At 50.0% G+C, this 12,933-nt stretch overlaps 1 protein-coding gene across 4 annotated transcripts in view; it reads right to left on the reverse strand.

The window, feature by feature from the left end:
• Positions 1-8,320: 8,320 nt before the first annotated feature.
• CTIF (cap binding complex dependent translation initiation factor) overlaps positions 8,321-12,933 on the reverse strand; it is an 83,312-nt gene continuing 78,699 nt past the window's right edge. For all 4 annotated transcript variants that reach the window (XM_072360149.1, XM_072360147.1, XM_072360146.1 and 1 more), the window contains 2 exons: positions 10,856-10,909; positions 8,321-10,086 (listed from right to left, as the gene is read on the reverse strand). In XM_072360149.1, the coding sequence (XP_072216250.1) occupies positions 9,871-10,086; positions 10,856-10,909 (270 nt within the window). In that variant the 3' untranslated portion in view covers positions 8,321-9,870. The remainder of the gene's footprint in view (positions 10,087-10,855; positions 10,910-12,933) is intronic.

A 12,933-nucleotide genomic window follows, 5' to 3' on the forward strand; every position in this document is an offset into this window, starting at 1 on the left:
CAGCATGAGGGGATATTCCTATTGCTTGTTGTTTCAGATTGAGCTCACCCCCATGGCAGCAGCCCAGTGTTTGTCCTGTACCATCCTGTCCCTAAAATACAATGGCTTTCATGCCAGCATGCCATCTGGGTTGTTCTACAAGTCCATGGCTTTGACTGGAGCTCTGCGTCGCATCCAACATGTCCTCAGCAGGAGAGAAGCTCCTGTAGCTGATTGAGCTCCTACCTTTGGTGAAAACAAACCTTTCTGAGTGGAAACTGTCGGCCCTGTGGAGCCTGGGGGCTTTGGAGAGGTGCAGCATCTGTGTCTTGGATCCTACTGGCCTTCATGTGGTGGACAGATGCGGTAGTTGAGGAGTCTTTGTGAGCATCAAGAGCGGGTTCACCCAACGCTGCACCTTTGGTCTGCTCTGAATGGACTATGCCTGCATCTGGATTCCTTCCACCGAGCCCACCAACCAGCTTCAAAATGGTTTTGGATCATGTGGATGTACCCACCTGTCTTGTTTGGTGTGCCCTGAAGATACCCGAGAGGGCAGACATGAGTGTGTCTTCATCTACTGTACAGTTTGCCTCACTTCCTTTCCGTTCTGTGCCATCAGACTTGTAACACTCAGTAACCTCACATGACCAGTGGTCAAACCAGCAATGATGGTTTGTGTAAGAGGCTCAAGGAAAAATGTTCTGGCTCATTCCATGGTAAACCCCCACCACCAAAGGCCCCGAAGATGAAGGATAAAATGGACATCGATGCAAAACTCACCTCCTCTGAGCTTTTGTAACGTCTGCCAGCAGGAGCACAACTGTGCAGACAGCAGGTTGAGTTGTCCTCATGGGCACAGAGCTGGTGAGCTGTGACTGCCAACCAGGAACAGCACGTGTCTTCTGGGGTTGGGAAATCCTTTGCACATCCCATTTTGCACCTTGTCCTGAGCAGCTGCCTCTTGCACTGCTGAGCTGGCTGGATCTTTGGTTGGGCCTTTGGTTGAACCTTTTGTTTGGAACTTTGGTTGGACTTTTGTTTCAATCTTTGGTTGAAACTTTGGTTGCAGCTTTGGTTTGAACATTGTTTGGATCTTTGGTCGGACATGGCTTGCCGGGTTGGATGTCATGGTGCTGGAGAATGAGCTGAAACATCCCAAAGAGCCCTTCATTTTGTGTGCCATGAGGCTGCTGAACACCATCTCATCTGCTTTCCCATACAAAGAAAGGGTTGTCCAGTCCCTCGGTAGCTCCTTGGAAGCAATGCCATGTCCGTCTTGCTATAGGACACTTAATTCAGACATGTCCCCTATGAATGAGCCCCCTGAGTTCCTTGGACGTCCATGGCTGCTGTCCAACAATATGGTGGCAGCCCCAGACCTCGTATCATTGTGCTCTGCACAGTTTAGCTGTGGTTCCCACTCCTTCAGAATCACCTTACTTAAAGCTCCTGCACTGAAGAGGTTCAGACAGGAGCTGGCTGAGACAGACTCCAGTCCTGATCTCCCTCCCCAACTCCAGAAAGGAAATTTAGAGTGTCTGAAGTCAGTTCTTTTTGTTGAGCTGTAAACTTGCTCTGCACCGTGGCTCCAGATTAACTGGCATTAAAATGCCCTGATGGTATCCTGCACCACCGTAAATTACAGCACGATTGTGCCTTTTTTCCTCGTGTTGCCAAGTGGTAATTAAAGAGTACAATAAAGGGTTAAAGCATGTTGCTTTCTGCTGATAGATGTGGAGTCTGCTCAAACTGTCAGCTGCTGGTGAAAGATGGTGCCTGCGATGGGCACTGCCAGGGACAAGAGGGAAGACTCCACAGTCTTGAGATCTTTGGAACAAGTGGTTTCCATGGGGCAGAGCCATGATCCCTGTTGTATTTGGATGATGTTCTGTATGGAACTCATTCCCCATCTGCCCTGAGACTCCAAGGAATTGGTGGGCTCTTGTCTCACAGATTATTAACAAGTCCATTGGCTGAAGGGATCCTTTTTATACATCCATTGGGTGAAGAGACCCTTGGAGTCACCATTGAGTGAAAGGACCTGTGAAGAGATCCGTTGGGTGAAGGGACCCATGGAGACATCACTGGGTGAAGGGGCGCATGGAGACGTCTGATGGGTGAAGGTACCAGGTCGGGGATGGACCCCTGGTGCCACCAGGCCTTATGGTGCCTGAGCTAGGATGAGTTTGGTCCCAGCTACTCCCTGCAGCTGGCCAGATGAGAATGCCCATGTGAATGTGCTCAAAATGTGGGGAAAATCTCATTCCAGTCCCAAATGTCTTGCTTGAAGTACCCTACAAAACTGAGGAGCAGGTGAGTCCCAGATCCCATCACTTGACCAGTGAAGGGACATAACACATGGATGTAACTCGTGAGTATAACACATCTCCTGGGCTCATCAGCTCATTTCAAATCCAATGTCCAGGGATGAATAGGTCAGAAAACAATCTTGACCTCCCATCAGCAAGGCAAACTGAGGCTGAGAGCCTGAAAGAGCAGGAAAAATGAATAGAGCCCTATTGCAACCAGGTGCCCATTGAAAGCAAGCAGAAACCTGGTGTCAAGGCATTCTCTGGGGCATGGGTGACATCAGGGAATCCAGATTTCTTGATGGCAGTGGGAGTGAGGCAGCAATGTGTGGATAGAGTTCATGGGTGTTGGGCTGTGGGCAATGAGTTCTTGGGTTCTGCTGCAGAACCAAAGGGCACAAAGCGGTGATGCAATGAACCTGAGCCTCTGGGGATGCTTTGTGATGGACCTTTCGCACTGTCACCCCTACTGCTCCTGCACCAAAACTCGGGGAGGGGGGTCACACCAAGTTCAGAAGGTGAATTTTTCACCTGAGGCATATTCTTGTTGCAGGAAGGCAGAGCTCCAGACTGGGATCTGCTTTGTCTCCTCCTGTGTCACTAAACCATGGGATCATGGAATCATTGAGGTTGGAGAGGACCGCTCAGATCACCCATAAGCAAACACCCACTGCAGCTGTTAACACTCCGTCACACTCTGATCTCACTGTCTCAATATCAGCACTGTGTCCATCAATGGATGAGTGCATCAGGGTGCAAGGGACAATGGCAGAGGTGCACCACAGTGATCACAGAGCCACGGGGCTGGAGAGGAGCTCTGAAATCCCCATGCCTGACCACAACCATCCTCCTATCTCCACTGACCACAACCCCAAGCATGGGGCTGTAGGAAGCAGCACAGGACCCATAGCACCACCCATCCCAGAGGTCTTACACGCTTGATGTGCCCCCTCCCACTCCCTGCTCCATCCCAACACAATGTTGCTTTCACCTCTTCTTTTTTTCCTCTCAGCTGTTTTTGGACCTCATTAAAAAACACTGCAAAAGCTGCTGTGAATTAACATCCCCTCCTCCTGCTGCCCCTCCTTCAGCCACTCTCATTTTTGTGACACCCCCCGACCCCTTTAACGTGGAGCTCTTACTGTTTGTAGGACATCACAGGGGTGGCACACGTAGGGGTGGCGCACGTAGGGGTGACACACATAGGGATGGGAAATGACAGGGGTGGCACACAGGGGGGGGGCACATGGGATGGCACAGGTTGGGGCGGCACACACAGGGATGGGACATCACAGGGGTGGTGCACAGAGGACAGAGGTCACCCGCTGTCCTGCCGTGACCCCCTGCAGGCGCCCTGCGGCGGTGCCCGTCTGTCCGGGCTCCCTTCCAGGCACGTCATGGGACTCCCAGCAAATCCCCTGGGGCCATCCGATCCCGGGGACGCCGGCACCCAGCGCTGCCGGCGCCGCTCAGGGGTTTTCCATGGTTCAAGGTGCCAAAGTTCATTGATAACGGCGCCCGGGAGCTCGAGTGTCACCGGAGCTTGGGGTGGAAATGCAGCGCTGTCGGGATAGGATTGCTTGGAACGATATGAAACTTTGAGTTCTGCTGGTTAGGAAAATAAAACCCTGTATATACTTGGTTGCATCGCTGCTGAGGGATGTCAGCAGCTCCCATTTCACAGAGCAGATGATGATGAAACTCCATCTGCAGCCCCGCGGAGATGAATGCCGCACATTTCCCAGTAGTCCTGCAATGGCCATCAGATGTGTCAGAGTTAGGAGCCACCCAGGGGACTGCTCCTCCAGTAGCTCCATTCCTGGAAATGGAATCTGTGCATTCCCCAAAGCCAGTGACAATGGGAGCTGCTGTTGGGTTGCAGAGGAGGTGACAGTGGTGTGGTGCAGCCCCACGGCTGCGCCATGAGGGGGCACATGGGGTTGGGGACAGGGACTTGGGGGCTGGAAATGCCTCTTCTGTGGCCCTCTGGCATTTCTGCCAGCAGAAATCACAGAAAGCGCAAGTTCAGAACCCCAGCGCCCTCCCTCCTCGCCTCCCTCCACATGAACTCTCTTGAACTTGAGAAAACCAAACCGGCGCTGCGTTCACATTCCGTTTGCATTGTAGATAAAAGTTCAACCCCCTCCTGATTTTGGCCCAGAGGTTCCCACCAGGAATCAGGTTCTGGGACTGCACCAGTCCCTGTCCATCCCACCCACCCTGTGTCTCACCAGGCAGGTGGGGCAGCGAGCATCCCAGCCACCCCATCCAACCATCAACCCACCCCCACCGCCATGCCTACTTGTGGAACCACTGATGCTGGAAAAGACCGCTCCAGTCATGGAATATCTCAGGTAGGAGAATGTTTCTATAGTCACCAAGTCCAGCTGCTGACCCCCCCACCACCATGCCCACCAGCACAGGACGTGCTACCCTATGCGTTTTTCCATTGTTCATCTGCTCCAGCACCTTGGGACAATCAGGTGGGGAAGAGAACCAGCATGCCCCATACCAGATCCCTTCTCTCCCTCCTTGGAGGTCTTTTAAAAGTAGGTGGGCTCCCTGCTCTGGGTGGACATGATAGGACAGTGAGGGGACCAGATGGACCAACAGCAGAAAGGCAGAAACCTCCCCTGCGAGGCACTGGGCTGGGGGGCTGGGGAGGGTTGTCTGAGTTGGAAAGATGTGGACCAGGGGTTGTTGTCTGTCCCCAGAAAATGAATACAACTGGGGAATCTCCATGTGCAACATGATCCCAAATGCTTTTCCTCTTTCCCCCCCAAAATACAATGGGTTTACCACTCGTTGTACCACCGTGTGCGCCTTGCTGAGTGTGCTTCAGGGGAACACGGCCAGCACCTGTGAGCCTGGGTCTGATTTCTTGCGATGTTGTAAAACACAACACCCTGGGGTAGACGTTACCTTTGCAGTAAAACAATGCACGGTGCGGATTTCACAACCTGCTCTTTGTGTCTTTTTCTCCCCAGAGCGGTATTTTGCAGCATTTGCCCTCAAACCAGTTCTTCTTAACGCAACAGAGGCAATTAGCAGCAGACAGGTGAGTGTAACCCATCCCTGACACACCATCATCCTTTCCCCCCTTCTCCTCCAGCCCTCATTTACTGGATCCGGGCTCTTCCAGGAGCAGTTGGGTTCGCTGGAGCTCAACATGCAGAAATGCTAAAAAACTAACATTTCAATTTCAGAATGGAAATCTGAGCTCCAAGGGGGCTCTGCTCCAATAGCAACCTGACAGTAGCATCAGATCTGGGCTAGCACGCACTGTGGCTTCTTATGAGTGGGGCTGCTGGATAAAGAGCAATTCCTACAGGTTTTGCAGGACTGTGGCCTGGGCTATGGAATTTGGGAGGGATGAGCCTCAGCTACAGGTCCTGCTTGCAAGAGAGCATGGAGAGGACACAGAACACGCAGAGGATGCTCATAGAGGTCTGATGGACCTCCAGGAAGCAGACTGGGTCCATCCCGACCCCACAGGACCTTGTCTTGTTGGCATCAGCTCTGGGGGAAGGATAGGGGATGCACTCAAGGCCCATTTCCTCCAACAGTAACACATCATGGGAAGGCTCGGTGGGAAGCTATTGAGAAGGGCTGTGCTAATGAAGTCTGAACACTTTGTTTAGATGTTATTGCTACAGCAACACAGCATACATGGAAATGAAGCACTTCGTTTGGTGAGAAGCTTGGGCAATTTGGGACAGAATGGAATCCTGAAATCTCGGCTTTTCTCTTGAGGGGGACTTTGCATATTTTCCCCATTAACTCTGCAGCGTTGCTGTAATGGGTGTGAAACCACCAAGTTGCAACCTCAGGGTAAGGTGTATTTCCATAGAATCACGGAATGACTGAGGTTGGAAAAGCCCTCTAAGATCCCCAAACCCAACAATGGCTCCTCACTATGTCCCCACATCTCCACAGGTCTTGAACACCTCCAGGGATGGTGACTGCACCACCTCCCTGTGCAGCCTATGCCACCACATCACCTCTCTTTGGAGAAGAAATTACTCCTCATATCTAACCTGAATGTCCCCCTGCGCAACTGGAGGCCGTCACCTCTCATAAGGTTGATGCAGCACAGACCCAGCTCCTGTTTTTTCCCTTCCTCTACCAGCAGCATAACCCAATGCAGAGCCTTTGGGTGGCTGCAGCAGAGCTTTTTGGTGGCACTCCCATCTGGGGACTGCTCCTCCCACAGCCCCTGTTTGCTCGGAGCCTGGCGAGCTGCACGCGATCACGTAGGCATGTCGCAAGAGGCACTGCCACTCTCACACAGCAGGAGCAGATCACCTGCATCCTCCCCCCAAAGCCCTCACCTTGAATGACCCGCGGCTTCCCGGCGAACGCGCACATTTCAATTAGCTCAAAAGCCCTTTCTAATTGACTCCGGCGAGATTGAGACGGGTTTTCCAGAGGAGACTTCTTGGAAAAACCACAGCTTTATTTCTTTATTATATATATATTGAGTAACAGGCAGAGCGGTGCGTTGGGTCGCGATGCGCTGCGGGGTTCCCCCGCCCTATCCCCATGGCCAAAACCTACTGGGAAGGGGCACCACCGAGCAGCATTGAGCGCCCTATTTCCAACACAAGCTGTAGGATGGATGGAGCAATGTTTCACACCAGACACTGTGATTTCCTTTCTTCCCCCCTCTATCCTATGTTTGAAGCTCAACACCAAAAACTGATGGCACGTCCCAACAAAACGATGGGGAAACGTCAAGCTTTACACATTTATTACTCAGATGACGTGTTCTATAGCATACAGTGGGTCTGATGTTCTATCAAGAAGACTGCATTGCCACAAAGAGTTGTCAGCTTCCTTGTCTCTGAAATGTTGATAATGATGATTTTCTGTTTTCTCTAGGATGAATATCTAGTCTTTATGCTCCCCAAATCCTTTCTCCTTGTTTTTGCTTTTTTTTTTTTTCCATTTTTATTTATTTTTTTTTTCTTTTTTGAGCATGATTAAATTAAAATGGCGTCTCTTCAAATGCAAATAAATACATTAACAAAAAAAAATAATAATAAAGAATTGGTATCGTGAACTTCTGCAGCACATTCATTGCTGCTCCCTTGGCAAAAGGACACGGCCCTTCGTGTTTGTTCTCCTGAAAAACACTGAAAGTGTTGCTGGGATGGGCTAACAGCTCACACCAAGAAGAGCAAAATTAGTGTAAAGCCATCAGATACCCAGTGAGGAAATTAAACAAAAAAAACCAAAAACCAAAAAACAACAAAACAAAAAAAACGTTATTTCAGGTTTTGAGGGATTTCCAAGAGAGGGATGTTATAAAAACAAGAAGGAGAATAAACCTTAAAGTTCTTCTGTCAAGCTTGCCTCTGAAGCCGTCGATCGTGCCAAGAATAGATACTGATCAGCCCCCTTTGAGGGACGAGGGGAACCAGGCAAATCACTCACTTTGCCTTCCCCCCCCCCCCCATTTTCGTTCCACCTGCATGCAGAAAAAGGGTTCTCCAAATGGGGGTGAAATCTCTCACCCAAGTGAGGAAGCCAAGTGAGTTGGTTGTGGGCACCTACACCTCATCTCTGGCAGTTGTTTGGCAATGGGAAGGTGGATGCTGGGGGCTCCAGATTTGGGGCATCACCATGGTGCCAGCCCCACTTTTGGCCAAAAGAGGGTATTCTGCACCCAAAATACAATGCTGCCCATGCTTTGACCCTACAATGAGGGACACCAGCAGCAGAATGTAATCCTGGGAGAAAAAATAATACATTTTTGGTCAACTCCTAGATTCTCACACATCAACGGAGCGACGGATGTACTGAGAGACCGAGAGGTCCATGGCGGGATGAACACAGACGTTCAAACAAATGGATTTCACACAGAAGTTCTTTGATGGGAGAAATCCCGGTGCTGGAGGGCAAAACCCCCCTGGGATTTTCTCCATTTTTTTCTTTTTCTTTTTTTTTTTTTTTTTCCTTTTTTCTTCTTTTTTAATTTTTTTTTTAATTTTTTTTTTTCTTCTTTTTTCTTCTTTTTTCTTTCTTTTGCTCCGGTCAGAGAGCAGGGTCCAAGTGATGCTGCAGTGTGGGGTGCCAGCTCAGATCCTGGCACTGGTCCTTCCATATAGGCAAACATCTCTCTGCTTCCTCAGCATTTAGGACCACTGAAGCTCCTCTCCCCATTTCCACTCTCATTCTCTAGGTGTGCATTTGGAGACACACCAACAAGCAACCAAATGAAGGGCTCCCATTGCTCTGAACCGTCTAACCAAGACTCTCACTTCCTCAACACCTTCATATTGAAAGTCTCTGCTCTTCCAGCTCCCCAAAGAACCACAGAACCATACAATGGTTGGGTTGGAAGGGACTCCCGAAGATCACAGAACCATGAAACAGTTGGGTTGGATGGGACCTCCAAGCCCACCCAACCGCAGCCTGCAAACCAGGCAGGAAATGCAGCCAGTGAGAAAGCAGCAGGAAATCTGTACTTTTGGCTTTTCATTGTTTTCCTCTTCTTTTTCCTCCCCACTTTCTTTTTCTTTTTTTCCTTACGCTTTTTGCCTTCTCTCTGCTGGTTTCCCAAGGACACCAAGTCTTCATTTCTCCCTTGCCCTGTACATGAATAGGCCTGACTATAACAGGCCTGCCCTTAAATGTATAATTACAATGATGACAGTAATTACAATAAAGCACTCTTTCAACAGAAACAACAACAAAAAATATACAAAAAAAAAAAAAAGGGCTATCGTTAAGTGGATGGGAGATGCTGCAGCAAAGCGGCATCCCGTGTTTCACAGAGCTCCTAGCTCAGGGCACGTGTTTTGGGGTAAATCTGCGAGGTTTCTAGCAAGAAAACTGTGGCTACGTTGCCCCTACAGTGGTTTTTGGGCTCTTGTAAAATCCTTCTCCTGCTTCAGCATCTTCATGAAACCATTTCTGAGCTGGAGGGTAAGCGTTGCTGCCCCATCTCCGCGTGGATCGCAACTGTCCGTTTGACGATAATAAAATAAAATAGAATAAAAATACAAGAAAAAAAACAAAACAAAACAAAAAAACCCAGTGCAAATCAGAAAGCCATTCTATGAGCCCGTCAGCATCCAGGAGGAGACGGAGCGGAGGTGGGGGCAGAAAGTCAAAGAGAAGAGGAGGGGGTAAAAATAAAAGAATATAACGAGAACTCCGCTGGACAAAAGCCGTCAGTGATGAGCGTCTGTGTAGTGTGTGCCACGCTTTGTCCTCCTCGGACATCTGCTGTGTGCTGTCTGCTGCCAGTTGGACAGGGCAGGGCGGGGGGACGGCGTGAAAACAATCCTGGCCCCATTGGGCTCGCTCTTCTGACTCGCCGTCGTCTTTCTAAAGCCAAACAATAACCCGGCGGGACACGCCAATTTCAGAAAAGAAACCCTACAACAAAAACACAGCAGGGAGGAGGGGTGGCACTTGGCGACGAGGCTGAAAGAAACATGCTTCTCCCTCCCCACCCCACGAACATAATTCTCGAGCATGCTGGGGTTTGTCTGCTTGGGTACATCAACTGGAATCCCGCTAAGGTGCACGTCTTCTCCTCGCCCCTTCCCACCCCACCCTGTCCTGCCCCTCAGGCTGTCAGTTTTTGGATTGTCTTGTTGTAGTACTGCGTGATGGTGGGCGTCAGCGGGTTCCAGTTGTTGGCGTGCAGCTCGATGACCTCCAGCAGGAGGGACCGCGTCAGCATGGACTCAGAGGGGCACAGCATCTTGTCGCGGGCTGCAGCCAGCAGCTCCGTCATCATCTCAGGCAGCTGCTCCTCCAGCAGCCGGCCGGTGCTCTGCAGCTGTCAAGAGAGAGGGGGCAACAGCGTTACGGCTTTGTTTTTGTAGAAAGGCAGTATCAGTCAGGGTGAAAAAGACCATCAGGTCCAACTGTCAACCCATCGCCACCATGCCCCAGTAATCGTAGAACCAATTAAGGTTGCAAAAAAGCACCAAGATGACCTAGTCCAACCACTGAGCCACCCCCACAAAGCCCACTTAGCTGTGTTCCTAAATAGAAACACAGAATCATGAAGGTTGGAGAAGGCCTCCGAGATCCCCAAGCCCAAGCCCAACCCTCCCCTCACCATGTCCACTGACCATGTGCCCAAGTGCCACATCCCCATGGTTCTGCAACTCCTCCAGGGATGGGGACTCCACCACTTCACTGGGCAGCCTGTGCCAGTGCCTTACCATTAATTCCAAGAAGAACTTTCCTTTCTATTTCCTACTCTTGTTGAAAAATAGAAATGCTGCACTATGAGTGAGACTATGGGAAGGAGGAGCGCATGGCTTGCTGTTTACTCACAGCCGTGGTGTGCCCTGGTCACTAAGCAGGGCTGTTCTGGACACAGAACAAATCTCTCTGCACTGTGACAAGCACTGCGTTTCAACCCACGGCCATGTGCTCCCAAAGCAGCATGAGCCCCAGACATCCCAGCCCCAACTTTGCAATCCCACCTGTGCACGTATAGGTACCATAATTTCCCTACAAAGCCCAGCAAAGCTCTCTGCATAGCCCAGCACTGCTGCATGAAGCAGAAAGGGCAACATGATGTGAAGCTCCCCTACCTCCATGGAGCAGCACAGCACGGCGTCCTCCTTCACATCCTGAGATTGTAACAACTGCAAAAGAGGAGACTGGGGATTAGACACTTCTCTTGGGGTACTTATGTTTGCTGAGAGCATGTCAGTCCCCCATGTCCATTCCCACCACCTTATCTTTGAAGCACGAAGGATCTCTATTCACCTGTTGGCATTTCAGTAGTGATTTTTTTCAGCCTCTTCTTCACTGGAGCCAACTCCAGGCCCAGCTCTACTGTCCCAGAACTCTGCATTCCTAACACAGCCCATAGGCACAAGCAACTTCCCAGAACACCCCAACATGATGCTATAGGGTCAGACCACAATGGCATGGGTCAGTGGCAAAAGGCAGCTCAGCTTGTCCATCCCCAAAAATGAAGAGCTGGGTCAAAAATGCACATTTTTATAGAATCACAGAATGACTTGGGTTGGAAGGGACCTCAAGGATCATAAAGCTCCAACCCCCGTGCCACGTGCAAGGCCATCCATCTCCACACTTTTTTGCACAGTGCATGTTTCTTTGCTTCTGTCTTCACTCTACCATTGTCATGCACACCAGAGTCATCATTTCAGGCTTTCTGTTAAAGCCACAAAAGGGCAAAATGTGGAAAAGTCTTTGGGTCAATTAAAACTGCCCATGTACAACACAGCTCAGTGGCAGTGAATCTGCTCTGAAGTCACACCTCTTACTGAACAAAACGTTCTGCTTTTCAGCCTCAGTCAACTCTTCCTCCCACTTCCATTTTATTTTTGTTTTCTGTTTCCTTTCTTTTACAAACGAACATGTTTACAGCTCAACCACCAATGGAAAACAAGAAGTAACATAAGGAATTATCATAGGTCTCAAAGCTGTGTCTTCGCTCTCTACTGTCTTCAGCACAAAGCACTTTGTTTTGATGCTGATGTTGACGGCATCTGGACAAGCATATGGTCCCATCAGTTTAATCTCACGTTAGACAAACATCCAGCCAGGCACTGAATGCATGCAGCAGTTCCCCCAGGTTTATCTTTCCACTGAATTGTTTGGAAAAAAATTGGTTAAGCCTGGGCCACCAGCTCTGAGATAAGTTCTCCTAAACAGTTAATAGAGTCTTTGCAAAAAAAACCCCAAGAGATTACATTACTACACCTATGTCACCACTAAGATGTCACCACTGAGAAGCCAGCACTAGGGATGCCACTGCCAGGATGTCATGGCTGGGATGGCACCAATGGGATGCCATCATTGGGATGTCATAGCTGTGATGGCACCATTGGGATGGCACTGTTGGGTTGCCACCACTGAGATGGCACCATTGGGGTATCACCAGTAGGATGTCATGGCTGGGATGGCACCACTGGGATGGCACCATTGGGGTATCACCACTAGGATGTCATGGCTGGGATGGCACCACTGGGATGTCACTATTGGGGTTTCACCACTGGGATGTTGTCACCAGGATGGCACTGTTGGGATGTCACCACAGTGATATTACCATTCAGATGTCACCATTGGGATATCACTACCAGCTCACACAAGCAAGGCTGCATGCAAGTACTGAGTGTGCAAACCCAAACCTGAGCAAACCGCAATCCTCAGGTGTGGCTTTTGCACAACCAGACCCTGACCCTACGCAACGTCACTAATTGTTTGCAATCTGATTCTTACTTACTTAAAATATTTCAAGGTAAACACACCATACTTACTAAATTAGCACTCCCACATTGGAATTATTATTTATTTCACTATTTATAACTGCTCCTCCCTGCTGCGGAGTGCTGCCCCAACCCTGCTTTGTCTCACACCATTCCCACTGGCTGCTCAGCCCCACATGCTTTGGGTTTTCCCAGCAATCATCCCCTTGGGGCTCAGACTGTCTGCAAGAACACTTCACCTTGCTCTTTAGCTGGTTCCCTGTATTGGGTGAAGCCGTGCAGCCAAAGCAGCAGTTGCTGCTGGAAAGCAGACAAAGAGTCTGCTCGATTTCCTAAGAGCGGGGGCTGTGTGCCAGTATCTGCCTGGCCGGTCACATAACACCCGGCCACGGTTGCAAAAGGCTTCTCACTTCTTCTGCTGGTGCTGGATC

This window comes from Excalfactoria chinensis, chromosome Z, assembly GCF_039878825.1.
Source record: "Excalfactoria chinensis isolate bCotChi1 chromosome Z, bCotChi1.hap2, whole genome shotgun sequence".
Taxonomy (NCBI): Eukaryota; Metazoa; Chordata; class Aves; order Galliformes; family Phasianidae; genus Excalfactoria; species Excalfactoria chinensis.